The sequence below is a fragment of the Xenopus laevis genome, chromosome 7S, assembly GCF_017654675.1.
Source record: "Xenopus laevis strain J_2021 chromosome 7S, Xenopus_laevis_v10.1, whole genome shotgun sequence".
Lineage (NCBI taxonomy): Eukaryota > Metazoa > Chordata > Amphibia > Anura > Pipidae > Xenopus > Xenopus laevis.
The window spans coordinates 97,808,356-97,830,365 of NC_054384.1; the positions used below are offsets into that span (position 1 = coordinate 97,808,356).

Here is a 22,010-nt window from a genome sequence, read left to right on the forward strand (position 1 = left end):
TTTTGGATTCAGCCAATCCCCAAATCCTTGGTGAAAGATTCGGCCGAAAACCGAACCAAATCCTAATTTGCATATGAAAAGGAAAGGAAAAAGTGGAAAAAATATATATTTTTTGTGACAAAAAGTCACCTGGTTTCCCTACACGCCCCTAGTTTACATTTGCAAATTAGGATTCGGTTCGGCAAGGCACAAGGATTCAGGAGAATCCTGCTAAAAAAGGCCGAATCCCGAACCAAATCCTGGATTCGGTGCATCCCTAATATATACAGAAGTTTAGTCCATGACACTGGAAAGTCATTTGCTGGAACCATTTACATTGTTCCAAAGGAAGTCAAGCAAGTATGAATATATCTACGAGTTGAGACTATATTGACGAATAACACCCAACAGTATTTCTATCGTCCTGAAGGGGTTGTGTTTAAATAGCCCAATAATTACTGGCACCGGGAGGGTGCCAGTAATTCAACATATCCCTTTTAAATGCTCACCAATTATGTCTGTTGGTTCGGGTGCACACTGCCCCGAACCCTTCACTTCAAAGTTGGAGCAGTTTTCTCTCAAGTAAAAACCTTAAATAATGCACATTAAATGGTCGCTTACGGAGTCGGTGCCCTGACCCCGGTGCAGCAGTCCCGAGTCCGTCACTGAGAAAGAACGGTATTTTCAGTCACTAATCTTTACAGCAGCGCATTCCGGACCTCCATAGAAGACCGCCAAATCCAGAATTCAGGTTAAAAAGTTATTTTATTTTTACATCTGACATACAAACAAGCGTCTGAGGACTGACGCGTTTCGTGTCTACACCTCGATGCGTCTGAGGACTGATGCGTTTCGTGTCTACACCTCGATGCCACACCTGGTATTACAAATGCATTATGTGCATGTATATATATATATATTTCATCAGAAGGACCCGCACTCCATATATCGTGAAACAAACGTATTAATTGTAAATGCATATCCAATGTTTCAGCTCACATTAGGCTCTTTAACAAGAATAAAGGTCCTAATGTAGGCCAAAACGTTGGATATGCATTTAAAAGGGGTTTGTTTCACGCTTTATGGAGTGCGGGTCCTTCTGATGATATATGCTATTGACCCTGCACCCAATTGTTGAATTAAGACCAGTAGGAATATGAATACCAAGTGAGAAATATATATATATATATATATATATATATATATATATATATATATATATATAAAATATATGTGTATAGGTGGCATTTGTAACAAACACTGACCTTCCTGAGTCTGGTTGAGTAACGTTGGGCAGTTCTCCCAGGGCAAAGGGTAGTAGAAAGAATTGAACAGGTAGAAAAGGCTCCAGCCAATGATAACATTGTAGTACAGGGCTACAAAGCTGCACACCTGATGGAGAAAACATACAGCAAATAAATCCCTTACATGCCAAGTACACAAATACCTCCTCAAGGTCAAACAAGCAGAGTGGCAACACACACCCCTCACACGTCATTAGCATTGGAAACAACCGACGCATGATTCCTTCTGCGTGTCACTGTATCTGATATCCACAATAAACATGACAAAAAACTTTATTACTTTTATTTAAAGGGGTTAGTACTTGGGTTACAAGTATGGGATCTGTTATCCAGAAATCCGTTATCCAGCTCAGAATTACAGAAAGGCTGCCTCCCATTGACTCCATTATAATCAAATAATCCAAATTTGTAAAAAATTTTCCTTTTTTTCTGTAATAATAAAACAGTAGCTTGTACTTGATCCAAACTAAGATATAATTAATCCTTATTGGAAGCAAAACCAGCCTATTGGGTTTATTTAATGTTTACATGACCTTCTGGTAGACGTAAGGTATGAAGATCCAAATTAAGGAAAGATTCATTATCCGGAAAACCCCAGGTTCCGAGCATTCTGGATAACAGGTCCCATACCTATAGTAGCAATGAATACAACACAGCACAATACAATAAAATAGAGCATGTGTGTATGAGGTACCCAGTGCTCTCCAATATCAACATCAAGTTTACGGACATTCAGTCACTCTAGCGCCCGGGTCTGTACTTACCACACAACTAGCAAAGCCAATCCCAGCAAGGCGTGGGCTGATGTGCTTCCATACTCCAATGCTGCCTTGGCGAATACTCTGCCCTGCCGCCAGTTCCAGGAAGAAGAGGGGGATGCCGATGATGAGGAGCAGCAAGAAGTACAGTAAGAGAAAGGACCCTAAAAGTAAAAATAAAAAATTTTTCGCAATTCATTCGCAATATGAATAAATGAGCCCAAAGTGAACAATTTTGCCTTTGCAAACACTTTGTCCCTCACATGACAGTAGGATAGCAATTGGGAATGTTATCATTTGTGATAGAGCGCAATGTTTGTAATAACATTTCTTAAAGGGTTCTTTTTATGGTGTAGTTTTTATTTCTAAATTACACTACAAATAATTCACCCATATAAAATTGTATTCCTAACTCAACAAGTGTATTTTTTTTATAGTTAATATTGGTGTGTAGGCGCCATCTCAGGTCATTTTATCTGTTCATGTGCTTTCAAAAAAAGAGCCAGTGCTGCACTATGGTAAGACAAAGATTTTCTGGTACAGGTATAGGATCCCTTATCCGGAAACCCGATTTCCAGAAAGCTCCGAATTACGGAATGGCTGACTCCATTTTATCCAAATTTTAAAAAATGATTTCCTTTTTCTCTGTAATAATAAAACAGTAGCTTGTACTTGATCCCAACTAAGATTTTAATAATCCTTATTGGAAGCAAAACCAGCCTATTGGGTTTATTTAATGTTTATATGATTTTCTAGTAGACTTAAGGCATGAAGACCCAAATTACGGAAAGATTAATTATCCGGGAAAACCCCAGGTCCTGAGCATTCTGGATAACAGGTCCCATACCTGTACCAGCATATTAGTTCCAAAGTTCTTCCAGCTGATGATTCCAGGAGTTTATGTCACACTCCCAAAATAATGAAGGACAATATAAGGATTTGAGATAATTTGCAGCTAGTTTTATTTTTTTATTATTTGTGTTTTTTTTGGAGTAATTTAGTTTTTTATCCAGCAGCTCTCCAGTTTGCAGTTTCAGCAATCCGGGTCCAAATGGCCCTAGCAACCATGCATTGATTTGAATAAGAGAATGAATAGGCTGGGGCCTGAATAGAAAAATGAGTAATAAAAGATAGCAATAAATATAACATTTGTAGCAATACAGGGCATTTGTTTTGGAGATGGGGTCAGTGACCCCCATTTGAAAGCTGGAGTCAGAAGAGGAAGGCAAATAATTAAAAAAAACTGTAAAAAGTAAATAATGAAGACCAGTCACCTTTGGCGCGCACCACCCCCATCCCCCATATGCGCCAGATCTCTCGGGAGCTACGGCTCCCCCGTGCTCATTATGGTGCGGCTAGTTTGCCGCCCAGGCCCAGGCCTTTGTGGCCTCGCCACAAATCCAGGCCTGGCTGAAATACAACACAGAGCCTTCACCTGAATGATGTTGGGTATTGAAGTACAACACAAGAAGGGCAACATGTCGCCCAGTTTTGATAAAGAGGATACATGCTCTGCAAGTTTTTATTTGACTGTAATGAATCGTGTTTTCCATCAAACATCAGAATAGTTGGTTGTTGTTCTCCCTGTCCACCAGCAGATGTTACAATCATGATTATCTAAAAGAGGAGAAATGTAACCCAATGACAGGCAGGCATATATAGGCAACATCATTATTTTGTCGCAGGTAAATCTTGAAAAAATGGCTCCACCTCAGAGGCAAGTCTCATTCGTAGCATTAAAAGTCAACAGCAGGTAATTTTATCAGGAATGGATTTATGTAAATAGGGGAGTGTGCGTGTGAAAGAGGAAGTATCAATGGGAACTTCTGGGGCCATGAGTCACCTCTTGTTTGGTTACAGTTGATACAAGTCAGGTAATGAAGAGAAGTAATAATTTGTGGAATGATAAAAGGCAACTAGTAGTAACGGGACTGATTCAATTAGTAAAATGCTTTGCAGGCTATGCACCTCCTGTGCTCAGATGCTCAAGCATAGTGTTTATTAGTACAGGTATGGGACCTGTTATCGAGAATGCTCGGAACCTGGGGTTTTCCAGATAACAGATCTTTCTGTAATTTGGATATTCATACTTTAAGGGGCACATTTACTTAGGGTCGAATATCGAGGGTTAATTAACGCTTGATATTCGGCCGTCGAAGTAAAATCCTTCGACTTACCGTAGGAAAAAACGATTAAAAGATAAAATCGAACGATTCGAACGATTTTAATCCATCGATCGAATGATTTTCCTTCGATCAGAAATTGGCTAGAAAGCCTATGGGGACCTTCCCCATAGGCTAACAGTGATGCTCGGTAGGTTTTAGGTGGCGAAGTAGGGGGTCGAAGTTTTTAAAGAGACAGTACTTCGACTATCGAATGGTGAATAGTCAAACGATTTTTAGTTCGAATTGTTCGATTCAAAGTCGTAGTCGAAGGTCGAAGTAGCCAAAAAAAAACATTCAAAATTCGAAGTATTTTTTATTCTATTCCTTCACTCGAGCTAAGTAAATGTGCCCCTTAGTCTACTAGAAAATCATGTAAACATTAAATAAACCCAATAGGCTGGTTTTGCTTCCAATAAGGATCAATTATATCTTAGTTGGGATCAAGTACAAGCTACTGTTTTGTTATTACAGAGAAAAAGGAAATCATTTTTACAAATTTGGATTGATTCATTAGAATGAAATCTATGGGAGGCGGCCACTCCCTAATTCAGAGCTTTCTGGATAATGGGTTTTTGATAACGGATCCCACACCTGTATTTCTGTATTGAGTTCACAATTCCCAACAGGCACCCATTCATTCACAGTATATTCTGCATAGGAAATCCTCAGATACTTATTCAACTAAATTTTTTCGCAAATGGCTTGCAAATGAGACAGGTGTTTGCGCGAGTGCGACCACTGTGCGAGATTGTTGTGCGGGAAAATAACGTTGACAGTAACTTAAAATCGCAATTTGCAAACTGTTTTGCAAATATTTTCTCCGCCACCAAAGTTGTGGCGTAATTGAAACGCAGAGGGGCAAATTCACTAAACGACGAAGCACCTAACGCTAGCGTGAATGCGCCAGCGTAGCGCATTTTCGTTAATTCGCCGATTCACTAACGGACGCTGGCGTAAATTCGCTAGTGTTACTTCGCACCCTTACGCCTGGCGAATTTGCACAATGGACGTAACTACGCAAAGTCACTGACGCGCAAATTATTCTGAACGCTACCTTTTACGCCAGACTTCCTTCGCCACCTCAGACCAGGCGAAGTGCAATAGAGTAAATAGGGATTGCTTCAAAAAAAAAAAACGCTGGCGATTTTTCAATTTCTCTGGGTGATAGGCTGAAAAAGATCGAAAATTTTTTTGGGGCTACCCTCCTTCCCCCCTACATTTCCTTACTCATGGCACCTTAACTATACAGTGGGCACATGTGTAGGGCAAAATAATAATTTTATTTGCTGTTTTGAAGGTTTCCCAGGCTTGTGTAGTGCTGCTACATATACCTCCATTGTAACTTCAATTTGGCGCCGTATGCAAATTAACCATCGCTAGCGTAACTTCGCTTTGCTTGGCGAATTAACGCTAGCACAACTTCGCAACCTTACGCTTCCCCTGAGTGCAACTTCGGATTTTAGTGAATTTGCGTAGCGTTGGCGAAAATACGCCTGGCGAAGCGTGGTGAAGCGGACGCTAGTGCAACAATGAATCTTAGTGAATGTCCCACAGAGTGTGCACATAAATATTCACAATTTTCAACATATTTAAAACGTTCTTATAGACATTCGCATTGTGGAAAAAAAAAAATCGCAATTCTGTTTGCACACTCTTATTGAGCTTTATAAATATTACCATAACCATAAGTTTATAAATGAGCCCCATTGTGTTCTGAAAACGTATTTCTCATTTCCCTTACATTAGAACATTTCTGCTTTATCATACATTTCCTTCTCTATCCCACCCCTCTTCTTGCCATCTCTTTTTAATGTTCTCCCTTTGGGCTGCTTTTTTATTACTTCAACCCATTCCCTTGTGTCCTGTTCTGTTTCACCTATAACCTTTATTTTGCCATCTTTTCTCCTGCTATTTAATATTTTCTTTTCATCCTACCATTTCAGTTGTCTAAGTCCACCATTACATTCTAGTTTTAAACTCTCTCCTTTGTTCCCTTATTATGATTTCTTTAGAATAAAGACTTTGCGTTTTCTTCCCCTCTATCCTCCCGCCCTTGGTCTCTCTCTATTTTGGCTGCTTTCACTTCTGGTCTTTAATTAGTTGTTGCCTTAAACCCTTTCTCTTTTACCATCACCAGATGTATTGTGATCCACTTCTGGTTTCTATGTTGGGAAACAATTATGAGGAAGATTTTGGGGTATATTTATCAAAAAACGAGCTTAGAGATCGCCACAGTTCTCTAGAGTGAAATTTCGCCACTCTCCTTTCATTTCTATGGGATTTTTAAAAGAGTATTTATCAATGAGTGAAAGTTCATCCTTTGATAAATACGCCTTTCAAAATCCCATAGAAATGAATGGAGAGTGGCGGAATTTCACTCTAGAGGACTGTGGCGATCTCTAACTTATTTGATAAATACACCTCTAAGTCTTTATCTGCAGAACAGGCAATCATGCTTTTCTGAAGCTTTCAAACTATGAAATTTACATTTTAATTACATAAGATCATGATGGCGAAAGACAGATCACTCACGCTGAAAGACCTGTACAACTGCCGTTGCTACATCGCCCGTATTAGCTCAAAATATTTATTTACACATCACTCTGACTATCTCTACTGACCTACATTATCACATGCAAACCTGGGATACACCCATCTGTTGTAATTTTGTGTCTTACCTCCTCCATTCTGGTGACACAGGTAAGGAAATCGCCATACGTTCCCAAGACCAACAGAGAAGCCGACCTGAGCGAGAATATATTGCACTTTACTGCCCCATGTGGGCCGGGCTGTTGACTCAGCAGGTAGCAGACCAAGCTGGGACTCCCCTGTGGTCCTGCCTTCTAGATCATTTAGGGACTTTTCCATTGGATGTTCAAGTAATGGAGTGATACAAGCTATTTAATATGAAGTGGAATTAATCAGCAGCAAAGTCATCAATCTGCAAAAACACAAAATAAAATAAAGAGTTATCCAATAATATTTTATTAATAACTTAAATAATATAATGCTAGTTTGGAATGTTATAGAGAAAATACATTTCACACTGAATTTCTATATGTTCCATACAGCACACAATTATACAGTCAATCCATATTTTCTAACCTATTTCTTCACTACCCTGATTTGGTATAAAAAGTAGTAGACCAAAAGGTTCTAACATAACTATGGAGGGAATTCTAGCAGAAGTAAATCTAAAGATGTTTCACTACTGATCCGAGCAGCTTCTACAACTGAAGAAGCTGCTCGGATGATAATGGAACGTCTTCAATTATTAATCAGCAAGGCCAGTGGTTCTAGATTTACTTATACTAGATATACCATGACCTGGATGAATGAAAACCTTCATAGACATATAGAGGGAGAGGTGGGTGGGAAGCAGGGGGCTAGGGTAAGTGATGCTGTGAGTGTAGGACTCCTTGGAAGATATTTTTTTTTGTAGTTGGGCTGGCGCCATGTAATTAAGGAGCTGACACAAGAATACCAAACCTACATATGAAACCAATGTAGTACAATTCCATACATTTTGCTTATAAATGAGTTGCTCTAGTCAGTGTTTTTGTTCTCCTCACTGTTAAAGTGCTCTTGTGTGAATTGACTTGGCTTTGTTGATGCTCACAAGAAGCCATCAGCCACACTGATGACCCCAAGGGCTAAAATGGTCTGTAGTTAAAAACTGATCAAATAAGAAGCCACACTTATGACCCCAAACAAGTGTTAAAATGGTCTGTAGTTGTGATCTGATCAGATAAGAAACTCTGACCAACACGGATGACCCCAGAAAATGGTGAGTGTCTGTAGTTGTGATCTGATCAGATAAGAAACACTGACCCACACTGATATCCCCACACAAGGGCGATAGTGGTCTGTAGTTGGAATCTGATTAGATAAAAAGCTCTGACTCACAATGGTGGCCCCAAACAAGGGTGATAGTGGTCTGTAGATGGAATCAGATTATAAGATCTGACTCACAATGATGGCCCCAAACAAGGGTGATTGATATGTAGTTGGGAGATCATCAGATAAGAAACTATGACCCACACTGATGACCCCATTCAAGGGTGATGGTGGTCTGTAGTTGGATAGGAAGCTCTGACTCACAGTGATAGCCCCAAACAAGGGTGATTGATCTGTAGTTGGGATCTGATCAGATAAACTCTGACTCACACTGATGACCCCACATAAGGATGATAATGGTCTGCAAATGGGATCTGATCAGATAGAAAATCAGCTACACTTATGTGTGGATCTTATCAGATAAAAAGCTCCAAGTCATTTTCCTAGCACTTTTCATATGTGGACCACATAAGAGGCTAGTGGGCACGTTACACTCAGCTGCAGCAAGATCAGATAATAAATTTCAGTATATTGTGGCTTCCCCTATTCAATTCTGTTGTTTTTTTACGGTACACTAATAACAGATAATTACGAGACCATCATTTTTAAATCTCCCTGGGGTTTGCTGTGTGTGGGGATTCCTGATGAAGGCATTAAAATTTCCCTCTGGTTTTCAGAAGCTTTTAGAAAGATTTTAGTGGCTTTACTAGCAGTTTCTGCCTACATCACTTTCCTTATCACCTCCATAGACCTCCTGTAATATAACAAACCTTTCAAAAAGAACTCCAGAAGTGGGCATGGCATATCTGTCAAAAAAATTGGGGTTTGGATAGAAAGAAAGAAACTGATGCATTTAAAAAGAACAAACTGGACTAAACTTGTTCTTATATCAAAATAAAATGTAGCAATACATGATGAACGAAAGCCAGACTGGAAGGAGTATTTTAAAGCACAGGAGCAAGTTGCTCAGAGATAAGCCTGGCCTGATAATGATCACAGGGCTGATCTAAACTGATAAACGTTGGGCAAAGGAACACCGGGAGATAAATCGCCAGTGATAAATCTTTGCTTCTGCGGGCGACTAATCTCCTGTAAAAGGAGATTTTCAATTTGACTCTTGATAAATCTGCCCCCTTAGTATTGCTATATTTAGAACTATGTTTGCCCCCGAGCCTCTGCTGCACATATGACCCTTCTGCCCCTGAGTGCACATTCACTTTTCCTGAATAACTTTACAACAATTGAAGTTAAAATGTAGTTAAACTTGCCAAAAATCTATAACTTTTTAATATACTTTATACATATTGTACCTTACAGTGGTGGCGAAGGAGGGAACTATATTGGCACAGTTCACACTTTCTTTAAGGCCTGTCCTTGAGAATATTGGCAGAAACCACAACATTCCATGTTCAAAAACAATTCATTAAAAAACATAAAAATCGACTTTGTCTTTCCAAAGTTTAGCTGCTGTACTTAACACGAGACTCTGAGTAGGGCTGTGGTGTTTTCAATCCAATGGATAATAATTCTATAGTTGTTTTGTTCTCTGTGCTTTAAAACGAATGCAGTCCTGCTAACATACAATTACACAGGTTCTACAGGTCAAATTTGCTTCAGTTTGAACCTGGCTTTGCATACCCTTCCCGGCCTGTGCAAGCAGAGCCTGAAATGGCAGTTTGACTTTCCTACCTTTAAATAACTGCCCATGTCTTCCTCTTACAAAAAAATGAGGCTATAATTTTTGTCCACAGCCTGAGCTGACCTTGAGTGGAGCAGTGGCAACAATCCTTGAGAACGGATATTATCTAAGTTGCTTAAAAATAGCAATTACACTAATTATGCCACTGGATAAAACCAGCATTCCAAACTAAAGGCTGTTTCTGCTGTACTGTAATAATATGCTTCTGTGTTTCTTTTCTTATAACCCCATCAGTGTGGGGCTATAAAAATAGCCAAGTACAGCATTGGTAAAATGGTGCACAAAATATTCCAGCAGATAAACATTATCAACAGGCCAGGATTTGTGGGCAGGCCACATAGGCCCGGGCCTAGGGCGGCAAAATGCTGGGGGCGGCATGCCGCCCGCTGGCCGCAACTGAACCTGTCCCCACCTGTACTCTGAACCCACCCGCCACCGCATCTCATCCCACCCTCCCAGTGCGCGGCCTAGGGGCGCACATTTTAGAAATCAGGCCCTGATTAACAAAGTCACCATGAAAGGGAGTGAAGAGTTGGCAGAGCTCACATGATGGCTCAGACTAACAAATACAAATAAACAGCAAATATTGGCAGTTTAGCAATGCTTGCCAGAAAAGGGCAGTTGGAGTGTAAAATTGAGTGCAACAAATATAATAACAATATAATATCCCCTGCTCTTACTATCCAGGTTGGTCCTTTGTGGCCAGGTCCATTCCTGGTGCTGTTGGCCCTGCATTTGTGCACAGCAGCTCCCGGTGGTGGCAAAGTATTTAATTCCCAGATACAACATATGGATCAGACCAGCATTTAAACACTGCACCAACATACACTTAACATTGTTCTTTAATAAAGCTACAGGTTGAAGCCCTTCATTAGGGTGTCGTCGGTGGACACACAGCGAGGACATTCAGGCTATTTATGGGTGGGTTTGGAATTTGTATTACAGGCCTGTAGGATTGCCTATCTGCAATAATTAATGGGGATAAAAGAGAAACTTGAACTTTATCTACACACCCAAAACAACCATGTACACCAGCTCGGTAACACATTATTACCCCCATTTACTCCTATGCCCCTAAAATTGTCCGGAGACTTATGCAAGCTAGGCTCAGTAAATAAAGATCATTTGGATAAAATGGAGTCTTTGAGAGGTGGCCAGTCTGTAATTCTGAGCTTTCTGCATAATGGCTTTCTGGGTAACAAATAAAAAAATTCACTTGCACACGGGTAAAGCTGGCAGGGTAATACTCTTGCTTTAAATTTATTTAATGCAGCATGCAACGTTTCGAAGATGACCCCCTTTATCAAGCAAGGGGGTCATCCCAGAAACGTTGCATGCTGCATTAAATAAATTTAAAGCAAGGGTATTACCCTGCCAGCATTACCCGTGTGCCAGTGAATCTTTTGCTGTATACATTGGATAGGTGGCCGATACCTATCTAACTGTGTGCATCAGGACTTCGTGATTGGAGGACCAGGGTGTGTGTCTGTATTTGAACTTTTCTGGATAACAGATCCCATATCTGTATACCTAATATAGTGGCCATTCATTGTATGTGTATATAGAAAGTGGGTTATAACACGGAGGAAAATGACCCTAAACTAATTTTACTTTGCCTGCCAAAGTTCTTTACACAAGAACTGACAGTAGGCTTCCCAGCATAGGAGACATGCAAACTGCACCTTACTCAAATGCAAACTGCCGCATTATCACGTAGTCTTCACAAAAGAACAAATGATGGTTATTATTGTCCCTTTAAATACCTTCTGACAGCCAACAGTCTCTCAGTCCAAGTGGCTGGGTAATTTAACACCTACTCCAGTGACCTCCCATCCATTACATGCCAGAGTTTTGTTTTTTTTGTTGCAGTACAGGGTGGGTGCAGTTGTACGAGGTTAAATATAAATATTCATATATTCATAGAAACAATCCTCATTGCCACGTCAGTCGTCAGCATTGTACTAATATTCACAGCAATAAGGCCAGCTGCTCTCAGTCAGAATATATTCGTGGCAGGTTTTAATAAACCCCAAAAAACCAGGCAGGTGTGTTATGTAGTGTACACTCCCGGCGGGAAGGCAGTTTGGGGAGATTAGTCGCCTGAAGAAGAAGCGATTTGTCGCTGGGTGACTAATCTCCCAAAATAGCAGCGTGTGTCTCTGACCTAAGGGTAACAATGCCGAATGATACCCCTTTCCCTTACAGAAGATTCTGAGTAATTTCCACTTCCTTGTCCACATTGTATCAGTAAACGTGGCTGTCACCATTAGCAGTTCCTCCGGCTGTCCCCCACTATTCACGATCAGGGATCCACCAACCCCCGCTCCGACTGTACACATCACGTATCATACTAAAGAGCATACGTACCAAACTTTATATGTGATAAAGCAGCTTGAGACCCTAATGCTCCCGCCACAGTCTGCAGCACAGCCCTCGTCACACATGTGCTTCTTTTACACAAGAGAGTGAGGCTGGGAGTTGCATCAGCCACAAGGAAGTCCCGCCCCTTAAAGCTACAGGCTGTGGAGCATTGTTTACATACTGAATCCATGACAGGAGGGGTAAAAGATTATATTCTCTCTCTTCAGTCAGTATCTAGCAGAGGTCTAGGGATCCTGCTACCAGATGCTGCCGTATAAAGCAGAATAACACATCACCCACATATGTTTCACTACAAGCCTCCCAGTAAACACAATTTCTTTGTATTTCTAATTTTACTGAATTCCACTTCATAAGGGTACATTTAAATAAACAGTGTTGCACATGGTCCTTGAATAGCTCCCTCTGAAGGGGTAGTATGCCCATACTTTACATACCTCCCAACTGTCCTGTTTTTCACAGGACAATCCGGATTTTGACAGCTCAACCCACAGTCCCGGATTGTTACTGAAATGTCCCGACTTTCTCTTTGATCTCCTGCACTGAACAGCCATAAACTTAATTGGCTTTTGGCAGAGAACCCAGAATACGAGGCAGGTGCACTTGGATACTTTGGTAACAATTTATAATAACCAAAGAAACAATTGTAACTATTTAAGATAAGCAGGTCTCTTGGGGAAACTGTGATTTGCGGCTTAAAGGGCAATTCACCTTATTTGATCTCCTGCATTGAACAGCCAGAAAAAGATAGAAAGTTTCTAACTTAATTGACTTTTGGTAGAGAGCCCAGAATACGTGGCAGGTGCACTTGGATACTTTAGTAACAATTTATAATAACTAAAGAAACTATTTAAGATAAGCAGGTCTCTTGGGGAAAATGTCATTTGCAACTTAAAGGGCAATTCACCTTCTTTGATCTTCTGCACTGAACAGTTTCTAACTTAATTGGCTTTTGGCAGAGAGACCAGAATACGTGACAGGTGCACTTGGATACCTTTGGAACAATTTAAGATAAGCAAAGAAACAATTGTAACAATTTAAGATGAGCAGGTCTTTTGGGGAAACTGTGACTTGCAGCTTAAAGGAAAATTCACCTTCATTAGCAAAACTGTAATAACACATGTAAACCATAGAAATGTTTTCAAACTTTCATAACCTGCCAAATTTTGTAAAATGAACATGGTAATTAGGGGGTGTGGACACAAAAATGGGAATGGTCAAAAATGTTCACGATGGGGCAAATTTTTTTGTCCCTCTTTCTTTTTCCAAAATGATGGGAGGTATGCATACAGGAAAGTAAAAAACCTGGCATTTTGCAGCGAGTTTTATACATGCCAGGCACCATCTTATCCTACAAGTGCACCACTGGCACAGCTGCAGCTCCCTGTGCAAAGTTACAGCAGTGATTATTATCACATTATAACAGAGAGTGTAGTGAAAGGAATCTGTGCAAAACCTTCACCTTCTTCCAATGTAAATGTCCCCATAGTATGCAATGCTGAAGGGCCAACATCAGAAAACTTGGGGCCCCATATAACTAAATGATCACCAACCCAGGTCCCTTGTAACCAGCATAACCAGGTCCTTTTCACTGATCTTGCTCAGAAAGATCCTTTATCAGGAAAACCCCAGGTCCCCAGAATTCTGGATAACAGGTCCTATACCTGTAATTCAAATGCATTAGACAAAGCAATAGGTAAATATCTCCAAACATTATTCCCAGTGTTAAGTCATTTCCATTAGGTAGAGACTGACTGCAATATATTACAAAGAACACAAAACAACTTTGATAGAAGGGTAATAGAAAGCAAAATACGCTTGTGTGTTTATAAACCTAACCAAATCTGTAATTCAGCTGCTGTGCTATAAAATGTGAGAGCTTCATATTCAGAATAAAAAGGACATTCAGCATAATTTCAGCGAGAGAATTGGTTCTGTGAGACCACATTTAAGTCTGTTAATTTGCACTGGTATATTTTTTCTGCACATTTCAAAGAATTTAATGAAATGAAAATCTGAAATCTGTCAGAAAATCCTAATAAACAATTTATATACAAACATATACACAGATACCCTATTAATGGTTTACATGCTTTCATGTTCTGTGTATTACACAACATAGAGCCGGCCAGGGAGCTTTGGCACCCAATGCAAGTGTTGTAAACTGTGCCCCCCAGTAAAGCCAGACCATTACCCACTGTCAGAGAGTCGAAGTCAGTTCAAAGGTTGAGGAGAGGCAATGAGCTGTAATTGGTAATTCATTTGATTTAGATAATAAAACAGTGACAGACACCTTCTGCCATTGTGCCCCCCTTTTCCAACACAGTAGCACCCAAGGCAAGTGTCTGTTCTAGCCTAGTGGATTACTTACTTACTGTAATTAAATAAGGAGATATTTAGTAGTTACCATGGACTTCAACTATCAAACCATTTTTAACAAGAAGCACGTTATGTAGCCTTGGTATCACTATAAAACACAGCCAAAAACTGTATTTATAATACTGTAGGTCTGGTAGGTATATAAATGGGATAGTATCACTTAGTGACCACCCCCCTACTCTTTGTTACTGAACCAGAATGGTCAAATGTTCACACCAGGAGATTTAGTCGCCTCTTCTTCGGGCGACTAATCTTCCCGAAAAGCCTTCACGGCAGCTAGAATCTAAAACGCCAGCGGAATGGCACTCGGAGCACTTAGTTATCCAAAGTTGCTCAAAGTTGGGTACACTTTGGGCGACTTTGGAAAACGAAACGCTCCGAGTGCCATCTTGCCAGCAATTTCGATTCTATACAGCGGGAAGGCTTTTGGGGAGATTAGTCGCCCGAAGAAGAGGCAATTTGTCACCGGGCGACTAAATCTCCTCGAATCTTGGCGTGTGTCACTAGCCTAAATGTTACTGGACCGCACAGCAAATTAATTTTAGGGCGCCCAACATATCCAAAGTTTGTCCTGTTTTATCAATATATGTTGAAATTGCTCATTACTTAGGGCCTCATGGGGCCCCCTATACCTCCAGGGCATCCCTGCAGCCTCAGGGTCTGCTTCCTCTGTAATTGCGCCTCCTGCTTAGAGGTTTACTTGTGACTCCCGCAACACTAGCTTTAACCCTCACACATTGAAGGGCCATGATCTGCAAGTAGGGTTGCCACCTGGCCGGTGGTTTAGCAGCCTGGCCGGTAAAAATGATGGCTGATCCCTATGTTAATAATAGGGATAAAAGATAAATATATAGGAAGGCCGGTATTTTTTTCCACAAAAGGTGGCAACCCTATCTGCAAGTCATTGTTTCCTTTACTCTAAGCAACACATCATATCTTTAGGTTGAGACACTTGCCAGCACGCAACGTAATCTTTCAATTCACAATTCACCGGCAACTGTATTTCTTTGTATAACCACATTACCGTATTTATTTACACCTAGGCATTGCCTCTAAATCCACAATGAATGGGCAGGTCCTTATGCTACATGACTGCACTAGGCAGCATTCCTTTTGTTATATAAAGTTTCACAATTGTTTGGCAAGCATCCGCCCATAGGAATGGTGCAACTGTTATTCTACATGCTCAGTGCAAACTGAATGGCTGTATCTGTGCCTGTAGCGAATGCTGATATAAATATGTTCCTACTCTGCATGGCTCTTCTGGCTCTTACTCTCTGGCATATTGGTGTAAATTAGCACAATTCACGCAGGTTACCTGTCCAGCCCCTGCTCCAGGGCACCACAGTACTGCTGAGTCACCTGTTAAGTGGAGGAAAAAATGTAAATATGTCAAGCTAGATCCAGATACGACTACACACGAGTTAAAGGAGAAGGAAAGCCCCAGGGCGCAAAACCCCTCCCCCCCTCCCGTGTATTGCCCCTCCTCCCCCCTGGCCTACCCCTCCCGCTGGGCAAATGCCCCTAACTTGTTACTCATCCCTCTGCGCAGGTCCTGTCCACGGAGTTCACAGTCGCCATCTTCTCCCACGCGCGTCTTCTTCCTGCTCTGACCGGCGTCTTCTGGCGCATGCGCAGTAGGAACAGGTACAGCTCTATTGCGCATGCGCCGAATGTCACGAAGTGAAATCGGAAAACTTCGTGACATTCGGCGCATGCGCAATAGAGCTGTACCGGTACCTGTTCCTACTGCGCATGCGCCAGAAGACGCCGGTCAGAGCAGGAAGAAGACGCGCGTGGGAGAAGATGGCGACTGTGAACTCCGTGGACAGGACCTGCGCAGAGGGGTGAGTAACAAGTTAGGGGCATTTGCCCAGCGGGAGGGGTAGGCCAGGGGGGAGGAGGGAGGGGGGGCAATACACGGGAGGGGGGAGGGGTTTTGCGCCCTGGGGCTTTCCTTCTCCTTTAAGGACTGAAGTTATCTACTAACCCTGCACCTAAAACAAATGAACGTTGCGTGATGCTTCCACATTTGGGCCGTTACACACCGGTGTTTTGAGCTGCGATCCCCTGCGTTCCGGTTTCATGCGTTCGGCCGCAAGGGAACGCAGGAGTAAACGCACGCCATTACTGTCAAGGGGGCTGTACTCACACAGACACATGTATGTGCCGAATGCAGGTTCAGACACAGCATGTTGCACTTTAGCTGCGTTCGGTGCTTACATGCGTCTGTGCGAGTACAGCCCCCTTGACAGTAATGGCGTGCGTTAACTCTTGCGCTTCTCTGCGGCTGAACGCATGAAACCGGAACGCAGTCGAGCGCAGCTCAAAACGCCAATGTGTAAGGACCCTTAGGCAACCACTATCCCTGGTTGATTTACTACAAACCACGCTTTTTCAAGTCTGCACTTATGTTTGTAAATTATCCCCAAGGTAAGCTAACTAATGACTTAACCTGCACCGTTCTAGTGGTTACAGGACCCCAACACCCTTGATCTCGAGAGTTTTCAGCATATAAATGTAGCCAAAGGCAATTACATATAACGTAAAGTTCTGACTTATTGTTTCTATACTTTGAAAGAAGCAAACATTTAGGGGTTATTTATTAAAGTCAGATTTTTTTCTGTTGGACTTTTAAAGGGGACAACACAATTTTTTCGTAGAAACAAAAAACTAGAATTTTTTAAGATTAGTTAAAATCCTGATGGCTTTAAAAATCCGAATAAAAAAGTACTCCAGCTTAAACCTGCCAAGTTGATGTAGAAGTCAATGGTAGATGTACTATTTACAATTGGAAAATATGATCTGTGCTGGGTTTTGAATAATAATCTGAAGATTTAGTAGTTTTCAGGTTGATAATTGCAGTTTTGGGGCATCAAATCCGAAAAATTTGCAGTTTTTGGTTTCAAATACAATAAAGTCGCAATCTTTGGTAACAAATCTGAAAAATTTTTATGATCCTGCACCAGATTTTTTTCGTGAACATTTATTGATAAACAAGTTTTAAAAGTCAGCAGGAATTTGGTCGAAGTTGTTTTAAGAAAATACAGTGAAATTTTACAGATTTAGTAACTAACCCCTAATTAATGACACCTACGCAGGTAGAATGCAAGTTTGCATTTTTCTACCCTATGGCTACTTGCCCACAGAATAAACAACCTTTTATTTGGGGGTTTTATTTCTTATTTCCAATATTGAGGTTTACAGTTTCATTTTCACATTCTCATTGGAGCAGCTCGGGATGGGGGAAGGGGTCTCTATAAACTGTTGTAATTTGATACATTAGCTGATACATTTCTTATCCTCAAACCTAAAGAGTTTAATCCCATAGTTGAATTAAATGCAGCTGTTATAACTGATAGAACAGTTTCTAGCTTTGGAAGAATAACCACCTTGCCTGCAGCAGAAACATCACTGGAAAAGTGAGAAGAGCTCTTTGGCAAGTGCTAATAAAGAGCGTAATGTAGTGAGCATTTCAGGGAAAATCTGAATCTTTGCAGGAGATAAATGCCAGACAGTCAGAATGCACCCACTGTAAAACACGAGAAGAATGGCAGGATTGCCAACTAAGGGGCAGATTTACTAAAGGGATAAGTGACTAAGGACCCCCGATCATGTCTTAAAGGACCACTAACATAAAAAACATTTTAAAAAAATTAGTTTCTACTTAACGAAAAAAAACACCAAGACACTTTTAACTTTAAATTCTCAAAGTCTTTATTAAGAAATAACTTACCGGTTCTACGTCTGCGCTCCTCTTCAGAAACGGCACCAGGGCGACGATCCATCATGCGGCGCTCAATTTCTCCTCCCTGGCTATCGCCTATAGAAGGCAGGGAGAAGAAATCAAGCGACGCATGATGGATCGTCGCCCTATTGCAGTTTCTGAAGAGGAGCGCAAGCGGAGAATCTGTAACTTATTTCTTAAAAATGTCTTGGTGTTTTTTTTTCCCGTTAAGTAGAAATTAATTTTTTATTAAAAAAATAATATGTTACTGTTCTTTAAAGGGATGGTGAACCTTTATGTTAACCTTTAGTGTTTTAGTTTTCAACTTGTCTTCCTCATTTATTTTTTTATAGTTTTGAATTATTTGCCTTCCTCTTCTGCCTCTTTCCAGCTTTTAAATGGGGGTCACTGACCCCAGCAGCCATAAAACTCTCACTCTTTGAGGCTCTCCTATTCATTTTCCAGTATCTCAAGCAAACCACTGCTTGGTTGCTAGGGTAAATAAGACCATAGCAGTAGCTGCTGAAATACCTGTCCTAAATGGAGAGCTGCTGAACAAAAGGCTAAATAATTGGGGGGGAAATGAAGACCAATTGCAAAGTGTCTCAGAAAATCAATTTCTGCACCAGACTAAAAATTCATTTAAAGGTGAACTACCCCTTTAAAAATAATTATTAGAGAAAATGATTAAAGCCAAAGGATAAAATGGTGGGAAATATGTAAGAATAAGCTGAATAAAACAAGTTTTGTTCTTTAAGTAAACTAGCAAAGCTCCAGACTGCCGACATTAGCTCTGGTTGGGAAGGATGGTGCTGCCCAGACAATGGCAAGCATTATTATTTCAAGGAAAGTGACAAAGCAAATACCTTACCTCTATGTGAGTAAATGTTGCCAGCTAAGCTGTGTAAAGACATTGTACAACATGGGTGTCACCTTAAGTAGAATGTTTGCCATTTACCAACAAAGAGGAGCACAGGAAAACATTCCAGTAATACAGAATATATCTGAAGTTTTAACCAAAATCAACCAAACACTAGAGCTGTTTCAAAAGAAGTAAGAATGACAACTCCCAAGTATGGGAGTATTTGGGCAACAAAAGCTGTAGTTCTGCATAGCTGCACTCACTGTCCAACAGCCTGCAAATAAAGTTTCCCTAAAATTACGCCAGATTTAGATCTCCAGGTTTCCTTTACCTGCAAGAGTGTCAGTCTCACATTTTCTGATCTCCCTCATATAACTGAAGTCTCAGGTCCCCTAAACCCAGCTGAAGTTGCAGCCTGAGGGGCACCTCCTTACAAAACACCTTCTGATTGGCTGCCAATGAGGGACAAGTCTTGAACTAGGGCAAACTCTGCACCTCATCACCTCGCTAATTAGTGAATCCAGAGACAGATTTCTCATAGAAGAAATGAGAATACAATAAAGAACAATAGTATGTGCAGCTATCAGGACATCATGTCACTAGCAGCTTTATTGATGCCCTTGATCTCCCCAGTAGTGAGTGAGGGTAAATGTACATTGCATTATTTTATTATATTATTCAGGCTACAGGGCCAGACAGGCGCAGCTACAGAAAGCCCATTACCTACCGACCGACCCAGCGCATTCCTCACTCTGCTCACCTACAACATTCGCCCCAATAACATCCCCGACCCTCGCGCTCACCTGCAGCCTCCCCCAACTCCAGGCAGATGTGTATAGTCGCCACGTGGACAGCTCCTGTCAGTCCTCCTTCTGGCCACGCCCCCGGAACGTGCGTCTGTTTTCCTCTCTTCTCCCCAAGCTGCGGCCAATCTTCCACACTGGGCAACTCTATTGTGTGTCCCCTGTTTAACCTGAGACGTTACACCCTGACTCCTGCTGCGTCTGCAATAAATGCGCGTGTATAAGTCTCAGCGCCAGATTAGCGCAAAACTGAAAAGGTTTTGTCGCTACTCCAATTAGAGACTAATTCCCTAGGGGAAAGAATTGCACAAGGACCAGTTCTACTGCCACACTGGGGGTAGGGAGCTAAATTGCTAAATATGTCTGGAATGTCCCTCCTGCTGTTATGTGGGAATGACAGACGTTGAGGCTCAATATGAAGTAGAGGGATCCCATGTAATTGGACACAATTCCATCCAACCTGAGCCAACCACATCCATCAAACACCCTGTGTGTTATCAGCCTAAAGCTGCCCATACATACAAACATATATACATACAGGGCCAGAACTAGGGGTAGGCAGAAGAGGCACCTGCTTAAGGCGCAATTGATAGGGGGTGCTGGGCAGGTATCTCTTAAATTGTCTTCTGCCTTACCCTAGTCTGTTTTCACAACCCTCTTTGGTTTCCCCCCTCCCTTCCGCCACTCTCCCCCCTTCCACTCCCCTCTGTCGATCTCCCCCTTCCACTCCCCTCTGTCGATCTCCCCCTTCCCCTCCCCTCTGTCGCTCTCGCCCCCTTCCCCTCCCCTCTGTCACTCTCCCCCTTATCGCTCTCCCACCTTCCCCTACCCTCTGTCGCTCTCCCCCTTCCTCTCCCCTCTGTTGCTCTCCCCCTTCCCCTTTGTCGCTCTCCTTCCTTCCCCTCCCCTCTGTCGATCTCCCCCTCCCCTCTGTCACCCTTACCCCTCCCCTCGTCGCTCTCCCCCTCCTCTCTGTCGCTCTCCCCTCTGTTGCTCTCCCTCCTTCCCCTCCCCTCTGTCGCTCTCCCCCCTTCCCCTTTGCCACTCTTCCCCTCCCCTCTGCCGCTTTTCCCCCCATCCCCTCAGTCTCTCTCCCCATCCCCTCCGTCTCTCTTCCCCTGTCGCTCTCCCCCCTTCCACTCCCCTCTGTCAATCTCGCCCTTCCCCTCCCCTCTGTCACTCTCCCCCCTTCCCCTCAGTCTCTCTCCCCTTCCACTCCCCTCTGTCGCTCTCCCCCTTCCACTTCCCTCTGTCACACTCTCCCCTTCCACTCCCCTCTATTGCTCTCCCCCCTTCCACTCCCTTCTGTCGATCTCTAACCCTTCCCCTCCCCTCTGTCACTCTCCCCCTTCCCCTCCCCTCTGCTGCTCTTCCCCCCTTCCCCTCCCCTCCGTCTCTCTCCCGTCCCCTCTGTTGCTCTGCCCCCTTCCACTCACCTCTGTCACTCTCCCCCCTTCCATTCCCTTCTGTCGCTTTCTCCCCTTCCGCTTCCCTCTGTCAATCTCCCCCTTCCCCTTTCCTCTGTCACTCTACCCCTTCCCCTCCCCACTGTCACTCTCCTCCCCTCTGTCGCTCTGCCCCCTTCCACTCCCCTCTGTTGCTCTCTCCCCTTCCCTCTGTCGATCTTTCCCCTCACCTCTGTCACGTTCCCCCATCCCCTCACCTCTGTCACTCTCCCCTCTTCCCCTTTGTCGCTCTCCCTCCTTCCCCAGTCACTCTTCCCCTCCCCTCTATCGCTCTGCCCCCTTCCACTCCCCTCTGTCGCTTTCCCCCTTCCACTTCCCTCTGTCACACTCTCCCCTTCCACTCCCCTCTATCGCTCTCCCCCCTGCCGCTCCCCTCTGTCAATCTCCACCATTCCCCTCCCCTCTGTCACTCTCCCCCTTCCCCTCCCCTCTGCTGCTCTTCCCCTCCCCTCCGTCTCTCATACCTCCCCTCTGTTGCTCTGCCCGCTTCCACTCACCTCTGTCACTCTCCCCCCTTACACTCCCCTCTGTCGCTCTCTCCCCTTCCGCTTCCCTCTGTCCTCTGTCACTCTACCCCTTCCCCTCCCCACTGTCACTCTCCTCCCCTCTGTCGCTCTGCCCCCTTCCACTCCCCTCTGTCGCTCTGCCCCCT

General features: G+C 42.7%; 1 protein-coding gene across 7 annotated transcripts in view; it reads right to left on the reverse strand.

Annotated features, from left to right (window-relative positions):
* Positions 1-22,010, reverse strand: part of slc6a16.S (solute carrier family 6 member 16 S homeolog) — a 37,258-nt gene that overhangs the window by 10,560 nt on the left and 4,688 nt on the right. For 2 of the 7 annotated variants that reach the window (XM_041571600.1, XM_018228164.2), the window contains exons 1-4: positions 12,110-12,228; positions 6,885-7,147; positions 2,048-2,205; positions 1,245-1,371 (exon numbers count right to left, since the gene is read on the reverse strand). In XM_041571600.1, coding sequence (XP_041427534.1) covers positions 1,245-1,371; positions 2,048-2,205; positions 6,885-7,074 — 475 coding nt within the window. In that variant the 5' untranslated portion in view covers positions 7,075-7,147; positions 12,110-12,228. The other 5 variants (XM_018228163.2, XM_018228165.2, XM_018228167.2 and 2 more) reach the window with 5 other exon arrangements.